The 15971-nt window shown below is 50.3% G+C and overlaps 1 protein-coding gene across 2 annotated transcripts in view; it reads left to right on the top strand.

The window, feature by feature from the left end:
* Nucleotides 1-702: 702 nt before the first annotated feature.
* Nucleotides 703-15971, top strand: part of Nkd2 (NKD inhibitor of WNT signaling pathway 2) — a 26865-nt gene continuing 11596 nt past the window's right edge. Inside the window, exons 1-3 of one of the 2 annotated variants that reach the window (XM_021208470.1) lie at nt 703-916; nt 1014-1049; nt 1304-1407. In XM_021208470.1, coding sequence (XP_021064129.1) covers nt 892-916; nt 1014-1049; nt 1304-1407 — 165 coding nt within the window. In that variant the 5' untranslated portion in view covers nt 703-891. The remainder of the gene's footprint in view (nt 917-1013; nt 1050-1303; nt 1408-15971) is intronic. The other variant, XM_021208472.2, reaches the window with a different exon arrangement.

Below are 15971 nucleotides of genomic sequence, written 5' to 3'. Positions count from 1 at the left end.
AAGCAAGATAAACAAGGGTGGGTGATCCCCTCTAAAGGAGAAGCTGTAGGAGGGGATACTGAGAGGGTTTTCAGAGGTTGACCAGCCGAAGAGGAGCCAGATGGACTAACCACAGCCCAGCAAGGACCCTGCCGCAGCCAAAGTCAAAGGGGTGCAGGGCCTGTCCGCACTGATGGGCAGCGTTGGTCCTTCATCAATGTGGGAAGAAGAGAGGAAGGTCTGCTCCAGCAGGCCAGGACGCACTTTAGTCCTACCTGCTCTCCCTCTCTTCCAGGTACCTTCCTATGGCCTCTTATCTCCGCACCCCACTCACCCCCAGCCCCTTCACAAGCTTGTGCCTAACTCCTCTCACAGCCAAAGGAATCAAGAAGATTGTCTAAGACGTAGGTAACTCTCTTCCAGGGTTCTCTCTTTCAAAGGAGGACTCCTAACACCGACTCTTGAATTTGGGAATCTCAAGAAAAAGTTTGGTGAGGGGTGGAGGGTGTCCCCCAAAAGAAACCGCAGAGAGCTAGAAATCTGGAGTCCACGCAGGTAAGCTGTCTGCACTCATGGATGCCTTGTGCCAGTCATTATTCAGAGCAGGTTCCAAACCGCCTGTCTAGTAAAAAGTCTTAGGGTAAAGGAGACACTAAGGTCCACTGCGCTACGGTCCGCGGCCGCGGGGGGCGCTGCGAGAACCGCTGTTAAAGCCCCGTCGCGGGCGCGCGCGCTCAGAGGGAGGCCGGCCGCTGCCCGCGCCGGTGTCCTCCCGTTGCCGGGCCAAGCCTCGCCAGACTGCCCGGCCCCGGATCCAGCTGCTCTCAGCGCGGGATTCACGCACCCCGGGCTCGAACCTCGGACGTACACCTGAGAGCTCGGCCGGAGGGTGGGTCCAGGCCCAGCGGAGACATGGGGAAATTTCAGTCCAAGCACGGTGAGGAGCGGGCCGGGGGGCGGGAGAGAGGGGGGCGGGTGGGAGCCGCCACTCACTGTGCCTTACGTCTTCCCCGTGTCCTCCGACCGTGCCGCAGCCGCAGCAGCCTGCAAGAGGAGAGAGAGTCCCGAAGGTGAGCTCGGGCACGACCAGGGCGCGAGGCGGCCCCCGGGGCCGGATGCAGAGAGCTCCAAGCTTGCGGCGCGCCTTTCCTCGCGCCCTCGGGTGGGACACGCCTTGGGTCTCCGGGAGCGCGTGGCCCCGGGGTTCTGGGTACCGGGTGGGCGCTGCGAGGCAGGCTGGGCAGAAGCGCACTCCGCGAAGCTCACGGTCTCCTTCCTTCTCCGTGGGTGCCTTGTTTCCCGCGCGTCTGCGGGCGGGCCGCAGGGGACAGCTTCGTGGTGTCTGCGTACGGGAGCGGTCGCAAAGGAGCGGAAGAGACCGACCGGCGTGCGGGCAGCGGTGTGGAACATTGCGCACGGGACAAGCAGGTAGGCTACGGGAAGGTGGGCGGGGTCGCGCAACCAAGGGCCTTGCAGAACAGGACTCGTGCCTCTTTACAGTCCAGAGATGCAGAAGGCTCATATGGCTGGCCAGGATAGCCTCTCCCTCCCCAGCATCTGGCATAGTATCCCAGAGGGGGGCTGGGTGGTACTGGAACCTCCAAGCGCTTGGTTGGACTGGTGGCTCCACCCCTCAGGCAGGAGGAGCTGGTGAAGGGATTCTAAGGCAGAGGTGGGACTCCAACTGGGGGGCCATGATCTCAGAATTCCAGGCTTGAGTTGGAGGACCTTCTCCATCTGTTGATGGATGCTATAGAGCTGATTGCTTGTACAATGAAGTTGCTATCCTTGCCTCCCATCTTTTAGAGCGCTTACTACAGGCCTGCAGGGAGGGTCCCTGGACAGATGGGCACTGGAAAAAAACAGTGTCCCCAAACCACAAGAGTCACCCTGTGTACTGAGAGTAGATGATGCATGTGCTGGTTTTTTTTTGTTTTTGGTTTTGGTTTTTTGTTTTTTGTTTTTTGGTTTTTCGAGACAGGGTTTCTCTGTTTAGCTCTGGCTGTCCTGGAACTCACTTTGTAGGCCAGGCTGGCCTCGAACTCAGAAATCCGCCTGCCTCTGCCTCCTGAGTGCTGGGATTAAAGGCATGCGCCACGACGCCCGGCTGCATGTGCTGTATTTAAGAGCAGGGCCCCAGGGATGAGATGTGATGGAGCTTGGGTGAAACACCCACATAGCTGCCAGCAAGAGGAAGTAGACATTGGGTTATTGGTGTTGGGGAGAGCAGAGTTTGAAAGGACAAGAACACTACACTTGGTCACCTACAACTGGCTCCCCACTACTGGCTCCCACTACAGATAGACCCCCTCACTGGCTGGGAGCTCTGTGGGGTCAGCAAGTGGTGGGGTGTCAGTGTTCTTTCTGAGAGGACCTTCTGGGTGTTCATGAATACTTTGTGTGGCACTGACCTGAGAACTGGAGCTACGGAGACTTAAAATAATATGTACTAGAGTTTGGATGTGTGCTTCCTGAGAGGGTCTACTATAGCTGTAAAAGTGGGTATGCTGAGGTAGTGTGAGTCCAGTGTGGAGATTCAAACAGTTGCATGCTGTCCATTTCTGATAGAGGAGGCCAGACCAGACATCCAGTGCGGCCCACCTAGGTCCATCTTGCTACCACTTACAATTGCTGGAGAATTTTTGGTGGCTAGTTGATGCCTCTACACAGCTTGGGTCTCAGATGCACATTATTGGGGCTGGTCTCTGGGAACCTGCTCATGCCATGGGAGAGCATTTAGACTGGCCTTTCCTCTTAGCTGTCAAGCCTAGGTTCTTTCTCCCTAGCAACAAGTCTGAGCTCAATTCTTAGAATCCCCACTTGAGAGCACTGGTATTCAGAATGGGACACAATTTAGCTGACAAGAAAGTGGTTGTCACTGGAGTATGAAAGCCAGAGCATCTTTCTGGAGAGTATAGGTACTCCCTGTGTAGTGTGGAATTGTTTTTGTTTTTGGTTTTTTGGTTTTTTTGGCTTTTTTTTTTTTTTTGGTTTTTTCAAGACAGGGATTCTCTGTATAGTCCTGGCTGACCTGGAACTCACTCTGTAGACCAGGCTGGCCTCGAACTCAGAAATCCACCTGCCTCTGCCTCCCGAGTGCTGGGATTAAAGGCATGTGCCACCACACCCGGCGTCCTTGGCTTTTCTAAAGTGGCTAAGAGCAGAGTCTTAGTAGGACCGACTTTGCTTAGGTAGCAACAATACTCTATTTCCTGAGTTTTCCTTATCTGGCTGTGTCTCCTGGCCAGGCAAGACCTTGAGCTGAGGCCCTGGCTCAGGTAGTCTTGAAGCCACATTGCTGCCTTTGTGTCTAGAAACTTGGGCTGCACTAGGTAGCTCTTGCCCAGGTCTGGGAGGGACTCTATCGCCATACTCTTTCTTCTGTCTGGAAAGTTCAGTGGGGACAGTTAGTGTTGGGTCTGTGTCCTTTCTGAAATCCTTCTTTTCATGGTGTCCAGAGTTCTGCCCAACCTTATGTCCTCCCAGGAGCTGTGCCCTAAGGAAGGGCAGCCCTGATTACACTGCTTAACACTCCCTACCACCAACTCCCAGTGACTCATGACAGGTCATTGAGAGACTTGCATCTCCTCTTCTGACTTCTCATCTGCTTTCTGCATTCTCTAAAACCAGAAGGATGGAGTTGCTTTTGACTCTGTTACTGAGCTGTACATCTGTGTCCATCTATAAGTCTATACTGGCCTGTGCATCTGTGTATATCTAAGTCTCCTGAGTCCCACTTCCTGCCTTCAGTGGCCTCCATTGCTATTCCTGGAAGCTCGGCTGTGTGCCAGCACCTGTGTGGCTCCTTGCCTGTGGGGATATGAAGGGAGGGGCATGGGTCTGTTAGCAGTAACCAAGTGCTGGTTTGGAGAGAAGCATGCGACTTCAGAACTACTGTGGTCACAGGCTTTGAGATAGTACTGATGGGGATGTAGTTCAAACAGCAGTTGGTGGAGGCTTTTCTCAAAGTGGCGGAGTAGCCATCCATGAGATAGCCTCCTTATGTGTGTCCCTTCTACCACGAGACTGTCTTTAATTTCTTCAGCTCCCCCCGAGGCTGGCAGGAAATTGCTAAGACGACAAGAGTCACTGTTATTTTTGTTGTTGTTGTGAATTAAACACAGATTTCTATTGAGCCTGAGGAAGGAACATTCTGCTCATTCTAGTGGTGGGGTTTTAACTTGGACTTTGAGGGATTTGCCTGTATGTAAGCTGAGGAGGACACTGAGAACCATGTCCATGGCTGTCTGTGGACATTCTAAGGCTGTCCATATTTGCAAGAGGGAAGGACATGGCTGCTTAGCCTTGCTTAGCCTTGGGGGCTTGTGTGGCTGTCTTTAGCAAACTGGAACTTTATAATGCCACTCACCAGCTCCAACCACATCTCCATGGCCACTCTGTGTGTGTGGACATGTTATTACTGTTCAGAAAGGAGATAGATAACCTTGTAAGATATGGGGGTGATCAGCGTGAGACCTTGTGGTACCTTTGGGGGCTGAATCCACTGTGCAGACTTTGGCTTCTAGTAAAACCCACCAGCCCTCATCATCATCTTGTCTATAGGTTCCTCAGAACTGGAAATCCTGCCCGTTCATGCTTTGATCCCTTCTGACTGGCTAGAATTCTCTGGAGCTGGCTGCTGAGCCTTAGCCCCTTAACTCTGACGCTCCTGCTGTGTCAGAGGTTGCTAGTTATTTGCCTGACCAGAGCCAGGAGCCACCTCACCTGCAAATTTACATGCGTTTGTTAGGGAAGGGAAGATGTTAGCCTTTGGGAAATTCCTCATGTTTCTGTCACAGCCTGAATACTTCCCTATTCCTGGTCAACACAGAAACATGGTACCTGGGCCATAAGATATCTGCAAAGGATATATGGAGTCCCAGGGAGGTGATCGGGACATTATGGTTTCTCCTTAGCTGCTAAACTTTACAAACCCCAAGAAGAAGCAGAATTTCTCTGGGACTGCCCACAGAACGTTTGGAATGGAGACCCTGAAGGCACCTGAGTAGAAGAGGGATAGCTTGGGTGTCAGTGGCAACCATCACAGCATATCATCATTGCTCACCATCATCTCTGTGCCTTCTGTGCCTGGCTTTTGGGACCCAGTCAGAGTCTTGAGACGTTGGCACAGAAGTGCAAAGGGATCCAAGGGCTCACTTTGATGCAGGAACATCAAGGACAGGTCTGGGGGGACTGGCAACGTCAAGGAGTCGTCAGGTGGCATTGAATACCTGCCCCTTCTATGCTTCTGAATTTGCAGGTGTCTCACTGAACCCCACAAGTGTGCGATAAGCTGAGTGGTTCTCACCCAAGGGGATTTGAATTAGCCGAGGTCTCAGAAGCCACCTGGCTGATTTGCAGGAAATGCCTCTAGGAGAGGTGAGGCAAAATTGGCCTGAGAACCAAACCTCAAGGGGCTGTTATCAGTGTTTTTGGGCACTATGGCTGAAGGTTACCTCCCAAGATATGGATAAAGCTAAATAGAGGAGGGAAAGTAGGCACAGGCCACGGGGCTATCCCTGTGTTGCAGAAGGTGTTGAAGTCATCTCAAGGACTAGCCAGGTGCCATGCAGTCAATGTCTGACCCCGTCTGGTACTTGGAGGCCCTGAAACTGCTATGATGTACTCTGCCACTGAGGGAAAGTGCATGGTTGGGCTCTGCCTTTGCTCATTGCCTGGTTCTCTGGTGTCTGATGACAGGAGCTCTGGGAGGCTGACCATATGAGGCCATGGTTAGGGCTGTGGCCACAGAGACTGAAGGGGCAGATGCCTGATGTCTACAATAATGTTGGCTAGCACAGCCTCTCTGTATGAAGGTCATCAGTCATTGTAGTAGTGTCCCCCTGGGATTCAAGTTCTTTGATAGGTTCTCAGGAAGATTAGCAAGTGCTCTCTAGTGGGCACAGAGGGAGTGGATATGTGCAGATGTGCATATTGTGCACCTCTGCATCTAAAAAGCATAGGTCAAGGCTCTCAGAATGAGGGACATTTTGCCTCAAGGTGCCACCTGGATTTGGGGAATGGGAGTGGGAGGGGACTAAGGCTTATACTGGGTAACTTGTCTGGATTTCTAAAACAGCTTCAAGTCACAGCCACTTATTTTGGTGCTGAAGGAGCTAAAAATCTTGGCTTTCTAGAAGAACTAATCAAAGTGGAAAAGTGGCTTTACCCTACCCTGTCAGCAGATTGACCACTGTGGTGCCACCTCTCTAGAACTCAGGTTACTTCTTACAGTTTTGCTTGTGGCTGAGTAATTTATATATGAAAATTCTGTGCTTTATGTGTATGCATGTATGCATGTGTATATATATGCAGCATGTATGCACATGTATATGGAGCCCAGAGGTCAACCTTGGTCATTGTTCCTCAGAAGCTACCCACCTTGGTTTTTTGAGACAGTCCAAGAGTTAGTCTGTGATTACCACTTTTGACCAGAAGGCCTGTTCAACCTGGAGTCCTAGTGAGGAGGGAGGAGTCTGAGGTGAGCTTGGGGGCAAGGCTAGCTTGAAGCCAGTCAATGGCATGGCCAGGAACCATGGTTTCAACCATACACAGGGGAATGGCCTGGCCTCATGAACATTCTGTTCTAGCACTGTGGTCCAGCTTCATGTGCAAGAGCAGGCTGCACATGAAGCAACTTCCCAGTTGCCATAGCTTGTCCAGGCCCCGTTCTTTCCCAGCATTAGGGACACGCCTACTTGCTCTGTATCTCTTGCCACTTGCTCTGTAGTCTGGGGACAGGGGTCGGTGGTTTCTGTTTCTTGGTAAGCAAGAAGTGATTAAGAGGACTGGCAGCTCTTCCAGAGGTCCTGAGTTCAATTCCCAGCAACCACATGATGGCTTACAACCATCTATAATGAGATCTAATGCCCTCTTCTAGACACAGGTGTTTAAGCAAATAGAGCATTCACATACATAAAATAAATAAATAAATAAATCCTTAGGAAGGAAGGAAGGAAGGAAGGAAGGAAGGAAGGAAGGAAGGAAGGAAGGAAGGAAAGAGAGGACAGAGCTGTGTTTTCAGTCTCAAGCCTCAGTAGTGAGGTTGGGGGATACCCACTGGTCATCTGCACAGAGCTTGTTGAAGTCCTAGTCAGAGCTAACATTGGGAGCCCCATGCCAGGTCCAATGAAAGCATGACTATTTTCCCTACTATGGTCAGGAGGCAGCAAGCTGGCCCTAGCCACGATGCTATGGCTTAGCTATGAGTCCAGGTCTTGAGGCCTGTTCCACATGTCTCTGAAGCTCAGCTTAGCTTGTTTCCTGTGGCCTTGAGACCACATATTTCTCATGGTTCTATCAGGAGACATGAGAAGATAGATGTAAGGGTCTAGAATGGGAGGCAGGAATTTGGCAGAGGCTGTCCCCTATGCTTCATCCTGGCCAGGCCCAGGGAGTCAGTGCCAACACACAGTAGGACCACCCACGTGTGATTAAGAAACACAGTGGCTAGCCTTGTACTTAGGAAAGTTAAGCCCTATGAACATAGACTACTTCTCCCTACAGGTAAATGGAATTCCCAGAATGTTGCCTCTGGGTTATAAGGACAGGCTTGTGTCACCCCAGGAACTTGGAGAAGCTGATGCACAGCAGCTCATGAAGGCTGTTCTCCCTAACTGGTTGGTAGTGAAGCCCTATGGAGCTGTGGCTCTGAGGAAAGAGTTGTTCATGAGGAAGCAAGCTCACCTTGTATATGCTATACTACTGAGAGTAAGGGTTAGCATTACATAGTAGTCTTCTCTGTTCATTGAGCTGTTGTGGGTGCTCTTGTGGGCTGCTCATACTGTGGACAACACTGAATGGTACAGACCCCCATGCCATTGAGTTCATGTATACAAAAGCTCTGCTCTGGTCTCAGAGCAGAACCTGTGACCAGTGACCAGAGTAAGGCCTGAGACCCTGACAGACAGGAAAGCACCCAGTACAGTTGTGCCTGGAGGGTCACATGGGTGTGGTACTGCTGTGTCTGCCTCCCCTTTATAGCCTCCTGGTAGACTTTTCTTCTTACAAGAGGGAGGGTCCTGAACCCAAGAGATCTCTATCCTTCCCACCCAAGTACTTCTGAGAATTCAGTTCTATATCTTGTGAGTTTTTGTGTCAACTTTACCCACTGGCTGAAGGATCCCTAGAAGGGTACAGAGAGCAAGCCTGTGGGTGAGTTATCCAGAATCTGTCCTGGTTCATGTGAGAAACTGCAATAGCACTAGTGTCAAAGAATGGGATAAGCCCTCACACTACACAGAGTTGTCTGGTCCCAGTGGGACGCTGTTTATGTCCTTGACCTATCAGGTAGTTGGTAGACATGCTGACAAGCAGAGCCAGGTGGGGCCCAGGTGGCCATAGCTTCAGGAGGAACTTGGGTTCTGGAGTGGCTAGAGGGTCATTGGAACATGTGGCTCAAGTTAGGCTCCTCATACTTGAGGTGACATATGGCAAAGTTATTATACAACCCCCACTCCCTTCCCAGCCCTTTGCTTGATTGGCTTTCCGTGGTTATCCTTGGGCTGTCAAAACACGTATGCTCTCTGCCTACTGTGACCCAGCATGGGTCAGAGCAAGTGGCTCCTCTTGGGCCACCCAGTGGTGATTGAGGTATGGGGAGTGGGGGCAGGGGGAGGAGGGGTCATCCTTAGGCTCTATTCTGTTTTCTTAACAGAGGTTGGTGCCAGGTAACATTGAAGCCTGGCCTAGAACATGAACTGGCCTCTTTTAAGGAGGACAACATTGCCCTAGGCTATGAGAGGTGAAAGTGATTATCCATGTGCCGGCTACCTCACCAGGAACAGCTATGACCTGTTGGATGGGATATGCCCTTCTGCTACACAGAGTTGTCTGGTCCCAGTGGGGCACTGTTTGTGTGCTTGATCTCTCATGTAGTTGGTAGACATGGTTAGATGCTAGGACCGTTCTGGGCAAAGCACAGCACTGGCTTGGGCAAGACTGGTTTGCCGGAGCTGCTACTTACAGATAAGCCTGTTAGTGATCAAAAACCCTCTCTGCCCCCTAACCTGCCTCACAGCAAGCTGCACCTACTACTGGGCTGGTGTTTGCTGTAATCAGCTTTCACATTGATGGGAGATTTGGCAGCATCCGGCTGGCAGCTCTTCATGCCAGCATTGAACAAATTGGGTCTGTTCGATCCTGTTTGCCACGCACAGCTGGGATGGGCTGATGGCAATGAAGCCTGGCAGCCAGAAGGGAGGATTTATTTTACTTTTGTTCTTCAGAATCTTCTCAGCTAGCCCTGGCGAGTTTTGAGCCGTGGAATCAGAGAAGCTAAAAAAGCATGTAATATTTTAATACAGAAAATCAGATGGAGATTATTTTAATATGCCATTAGGCATCCTGGTTGGTCGATGTCTAGGGCTCTGTAGAGGATGTCCTATGTGCTAGGAAGCGCAGCCCTTCCTGCTCTTTGTCTCCAGAATCATAGGTGCTGCTTGCCCTTGTGTGTGTGTGGGGGGGGTGGGGGTAAGCAGGGCCCTCCTGGATTCTCTTATGCCTGTGATGAGGAGGCCCAGAGTTGATATATTTATTCACTGAAGGGATAAGATTTACTTGTATCTCTTGATGTAAAAGTCTGACCTCAGCCCGGCTCTGAGGAAGAACCTGCTCGGAAATGGCATGAAACAGTCAACCTGGTAAACAGTACCTCTTTCTTCCTGCCCCAAGGACCTGGCACACAGCCCCCGCTACAGGAACCTCCTGTTCTCCCAGATAGATTGAGAGTACAGGTGGGCTGACTAGTCCCTTCTGCTCACCCTGCTCAGTGGGCTCTCACAGGTTTCCTTACCCTTCCTCCTCAGTTTGTGCTCTTGAGAAGGAAGTCCTGGCTGCTCACCCAAAACTCTTGTCTCCATATCCTGTTCAACGTCCCCTGCCTACTTAGCCCTCCTTTCCCATAGCTGACTGGGTGTCTTAGCTGGACTGGCATTTGGTCTCTGAAGCTCCATCCAACCCTGGTAGAGGAAAGAGAACTATATTGTACTGTGATAGATACCTCGGAAAGCTGGGTAGGGTTCCACGTGCTTCAGCACTGTGTCACAGGAAGGAGTGGGTTCCAGAAGGACACAAGGATCACTGGCGAGTGAGCAGTGGGAGGAGAAGTTGGTGAACCCAGGTGAGCCCTAGTGGAGTGCGGAGTCTAAAATGACAGGGTGAGGCTACAGGGGTAGACATGGCTCAATATGAGGTCTAGGGAGAAGATACCAGAACACATCACCAACAGAGTACCAACTCGCTGCAGTGGGCACCATCTAGCAGCCCAGCCTGTGTAGACTGGAGTAGAAGTGAGGAAGTATTGGGATAGAAGCAAAGAGTACCCCAAGTCGGGCGAGAAAGACCACGTCCGGGTGCCTCTGAAGAGAAAAGATAAAAGGTCAAAGAGGAACGGTCTTAGGAGTAAGGTGAGGAGAGTGTTCAGCCAGATACAGACCCCATGTGTCTGAGCTTCCCCTGCAGGGTTACTTATGGCCTCTCCAATCCTGTCCCAAGATCTCTTTATAAAGGAGATGACTAAGGTACAACAGATTTGGCAGTTTACTGAGTCATGCTGTATTGAGTCCTGGAGCCTGGACTCTTAATCTTCATACGCTCCAAGGTTGCCTGCCTGCTCACTATCTCACCTAGACTAAAGGAGGAGCCAGACAAGGGTTCCTGGATGGTCCTGAGGGTGAACTAGAGGATGATCAGAGGACTGCCCTGGTGTGGATATCAGGGGACAGGCAGCATTGACCAAGGGGGATTGTCCAGACATCACAGTGAAAGGCCCCTGGGCAGAAGTAAACAGCACACATTCCAGGAGGAGGAGAAATGTAGACAGAGAACTAACAGGGACCTGCACCTGCCTCCTAGGAGCTACAGTAAACAAAGACATGTATACCAACCCTTCTGTGGCTCTAGAAGGCTACTTACTGTCTGGGACAGGCATGACAGCTGGAATGGTACAGGAAGCCCCTGGGGAGGGTCAAGGGTCATCATTTGTCTTGGTTCCCCCCAACCAACTCCTTCCTCCCCTGCTGCTGGCCTTATGGGGATTCTGAGACTCCCTCCATGGCTGTGGAGCAGGGAGGTGGATAACTTTATCTTTACTCCAGACTTGTGATGATTTGGGCTTTCTTGAAAACACAGCTGGTGTTAACTCTGGGAAAATAGCCTATTGGCACTTTATCCTTGGTCCCTCTGGCTGTGTTTTGATCAATAGCCAGCTCTGCTGGAGTCGGCTGTGACTGGGCATCCTTGGGATGAGGAACCAACGGCATCTGATGACCTTAGGAGGCACACCCTCTGCGGGAAGACCACTGAAGTGGTGGCCCTAAGGACCCCATCCCTACCAGGTGTGGCAAGGCAGCAGTAGCTGGCCACTGGCTTTGCTTTGTATATCCACATCCCATCAGAGGGGGCATTAGCTCATCTGTGGGAGGAGAAGCTTCCCAGAAGGCTCTTTGGACTTGGACTTGGGGTTCCTTGTATTTGTGACACACGGAGTATAGGGCAGAGGTAAGCATGGAACAGAAAGAACATGTGTTCTTCTGTCTGTGTGGAAGAGTCCTCGGGAAGCAGTGAGGGAAGTACAGGTTACCATATCTGCCCATGCAGAGGACCAGTGCCATGGTGGGTGAAGTAACCAGCTCGGAGTTCTCACCTCTCCCTGGCCAGCCCTGGCAGCCAGAATATCCTTGGCCTGCTAGCCAGTCCCTTGGACCTCTTTCATTTCCCAGGAGCCCTGCGATGTCCGGGCTCCCTTCTGTGTCTGGCTGACCCTGGGCTTACTTCCCTTTAGCTCTCCTTGCAGCTGTGCAGCTTTCAGCTGCCTGGACGGAGCTGGTACCATTTCTGAAACAATATTATTTGTTTTTTTTTTTTATTTAATATATGTAAGTATACTGTAGCTGTCTTCAGACACCCCTGAAGAGGACATCAGATCTCATTATGGATGGTTGTGAGCCACCATGTGGTTGCTGGGATTTGAACTCAGGACCTTCAGAAGAGCAGTCAGTGCTCTTAACCACTGAGCCATCTCTCCAGCTCCCACAATATTATTTGTTAAGAGCTGCATTGCACGTTTGTCACCGGGACCCCACTACATTTCCTTACAGTGTGTTTGAAGGATATAGGTTTGCTCTTTTTCTTTTCCCTTTAAGGACTTCATGCAGCTGCTGCCAGATAGGGTAGCTCTGAGGCTCTCTTTGATCTTCACAGCCCAGCCAGGCAGCAGAGCCAGTGAGGGTATATTTCCACAGAGCTCTATGGAGAGCACTTAACAAAAAATGAACACCATTTATTGCTTTTTCTGAGTTGTGAGCTCCCCAGGGGCCTGGCGCCGAGTTTTTAGCCTGCTTATCTCTGGTAAGAACACCACATCACACAGTACCTTCTAAAGTAAAACAAAAACAGCAACGTAGGGTTCAGTCGTGTTCTCTTCCAGCTTTGGAATTAATCTGCCTTTGAAATAAGAAACATAAAGCTTTAATAGGAATGAAAGGAAACAAAGATGGCCAGTGGATTTCCTGAGTAAGAGTCCACCTTCATCCTAACAAGAGGCAGAGGGATCTGAGTCTAGGAGACCTGAGTTTAGGTTCCATTTTGTTAATTTGCAACCTCTGTGGCCTGTGAACTGTGAATAGGAACTGTGAATAGTCACCATCTGGGAAGGTTGGTCAGCTTTGATCATCATTTTTTGTGAAAGACAATCGTAGTGTCAGGCATGACTGGTAAAAGATCAAGGTGTAGACCAGTTGCAAAGTGACTGGAACACAGAGGACTAAATCAAAGAAATTTCAGTGTGCCAAGAGTGAAAACAAGAGAAGTAGTCAGCATGGCTCATGATTATTGCCTCTGGACAAACACATGTATGTATGCGTGCATGAGTATATGTGCAAGTATGTTCATGAATGTGCACATATGTGTGTGTTTTTGTGTGTAATGTATTTGTGTATGTGTGTGCACATGTGTGTACATATATGTGTACATGTGTGCACATATGTTTACATATATGTGCATGTGTATTAGCACACACGTGTCTACATGTGCGTGCACACATGTGTGTACATGTGTGTGCATGTTCACATGTGTCTGTATGTCCACATGTGTGCATACCTGTGTGCATGTTTGTGCACATACATGTATGCATTTGCATATACAGTAAGTACAGACCTGATTATGTAGAGTCTTCACACTCACATAGAGATTTAATGTGTGTACTAGAAGCAGTTTATTTCAAGGTGGTTCCTCTGTGGATGTCTTTGTTGGAGATGGGTTCTTGGGAGGATGTGGAGACTTCTTTCTTTGCTGAGGTATGGGGCTCTGCTCCCCACTTGTGCAGGTTAGTGTGGATGACACAAGTCTCACTCCGTGACAGATAGAGTCTTGGCTGCCAGACTTTAAAGGGAGGCTGCTGACCCTTTACAGCATATGACCTTCCTGACAGCATCTCTCAGTGCACAGGTTCCTCCAGCAAGTGGCAAGGCTCATCCCTGTCATGCATTCATTCAGGGGCTCATCTACCCTCTTCCACCTCTCTGAGAACTGGGCTTCCTTGGTGTCCATGTCTTTGTGTATAGTAGATGGTCAACTCCCCACAGTACATATTGCTGATCAATTCCTACACAAACTGGGGATTAGTGTATTTTTGGAAGAATGAATGGGTGTTGGGAATGTGTTCCGTGTTATATCTTCTATTATTAATCAAATGAGAGACTGTGATGGGAATAGGAGGAAGAAGATGATGGAAATATTTGTATTTTCTGGCCTGGACAGGAAATGGAGGAGAACAGACACTGGTGTGAAGGAGGAGTGGGTGTTTTAGGAAACCATGTTACCCCCAGCTACCCAGCCTTTATACATTTCATTTTATAAATTTCATCAGGGGTTTATTTATACAGACCCTGATGAAAATGGTCCAAACCTCCCCCAATTAAAAAGAAAAAATGAGTGTGTGTGTCTAGAGTAAAAACACCCTGAGGATCTTAGAAAAAAGCAAGACGCTAACATGCACTTGTGCTCCCTTTCTGCGGTGGCTCTGGATTTACCATCCTTAAACATCTTGACTTAGATTCCCAGGCACTCAGGACTTCATGGCTCTCAGCCTCTGCAGGGGATCCGCCAGGCACCACAGGAACTGCTGGGCCCCTACTGCACATGTGTCGGAATTATTAAGCCCATAAAACTAGATTGTCACATCTGAAACTGTTTAGCTGCTGAAACTGAGTCGTGACTTCAAAGCTGGCCAAGCATTTCCAGACAGACGAGTGGGCCGGCACCTGGAAGTGGAATTCCAGCCCCTGGCGGCAAGCAGAGTGGCCCCCTCACCTTTTCCTAAGAAAACACTGTTTTTTGGGGCCTGGGGCTAGATGCCACACCTGGAAGCCTGTGTGGAGAACAAGGTCCCTGCATCTGAGGGCTATGCTACTTCCCTGCTCCAAAGCTGTCTGCAGCCCCCTCTCCCTTGCTGTCTCCTCCTAGTCTCCCCGTTTCCTGCTTGTTGTTAGTCCTTACCCCACCTGGTACCTTCCCCAGCAGAAGAGGCTGTGGCCTTGCTGTTTCTACCCTGAAGCCTCGTCCCTCATTTCCCTCCTTACCCTGCCTGCTCTAGTTTTGTGACCATCTTCAGTCACCATCTTCAGGGCATCATAGCTCTTTGTGTTCTCTAAGACTAGTCTGCCCCATGGGAGAAGCCCTAAACTTGAGATGTGTGAGGGATGCCCACGTTAATTCCACACCCAGCACATCAACAGCCTCCAAGCGGGAGCCCAAGTGTTCCTCTGGCTCCCTGGGCTCTCCTGCATGGCCCCCAGGAAGCTGCAGTCCACACTTGAGGGTACTACTGGCCACTCCTCTGTACAGCTCTACCTCTGTCTGACTCTGCAGACGAGGCATGGATCTCACACAGGTCCTGTAGCTCCATCTTCCCACCAGCAGACTATTCTTAGCCTGGGCTCACACCCCAGCACCAGTCTTACAGAGTGACCAGGGCTGACACTGCCCCAACGGTCATCCTGATGGCCTCTGCAATGTGTTTCTGGAGAGTTCTGCATCTGAGTAGAAAGAGCGAGGAGGTTAATGTGGGTGATTTCTCTGATGGTCAGGAGTGATCAGACATACAGAGACCCATCCCAGTATTTGCTAACCATGTGTTCTAGATCACACACCCTCGGGGGCCCTGTGGTGCCTGCTGTCCTGTTGGGCACAGTTCTTGACAGTGGCTTTAGTCAGTTTGCTCTAGCCTCACTTCCTTCTGTCTCTCTCTCCTAGAGTACCCACTAGAAGCCTAATCCCCATTTCTTTCTTTCTCCATATGTGCCTGTTTCTGACTCTGTGTTTATGGGAAATCTCTCAGTGTTTCCCTCCCCACAACCTCACCCCACCTCTGAGACACTGACATGATCTCACCCTTCATCAAGGTCTGTGTTTGAAGATGTACCTTCTTTGTTGAAGGTCACACATGTACCTTGTCACAGAGAATAGTATCTTATGGGAGCTGTCATGGACTGTCCTTCCACTTGAGGCCTGGCTTGATTCCCTGCCTGAGCCTGGATTCTCCTTACAGAATCCTTGGACATGGCTTCAGGAAGGACACACTGATTGTTCTCTGGACAGGAGCAAAGCCCCCTTGCACGAGACCCAGGTGGAGACAGTGGTCTTGTGTTTTAGAGGTCCAGAGAAACCTCAGGCAGTGAACACCTGGCACGTGGTTGTCCTGAAGCCCATCTTCCCTGTGCTTGTTCTGTTCCTCGTCCTTATAGCTGCCTAGAGTGGGTGGGCATTTGGAAGATGCTGAGGTGTGGTCTCCCAGGGCCTGTAGGTTCTAGTAGGTGCTACGATTCAGGAACATGACCCTCTTTCAAAGGTGCATGCAGATGCCACCATCTCTGACGTTACTGTTGCTGACAGTAGTATATGTCTTCTTCTTCTTCTTCTTCTTCTTCTTCTTCTTCTTCTTCTTCTTCTTCTTCTTCTTCTTCTTCTTCTTCTTCTTCTTCTTCTCCTCCTCC

This window comes from Mus pahari, chromosome 11, assembly GCF_900095145.1.
Source record: "Mus pahari chromosome 11, PAHARI_EIJ_v1.1, whole genome shotgun sequence".
NCBI lineage: Eukaryota > Metazoa > Chordata > Mammalia > Rodentia > Muridae > Mus > Mus pahari.
Note: the sequence above shows the minus strand (reverse complement) of the source record. Positions and strands in the feature narration are given on the sequence as shown.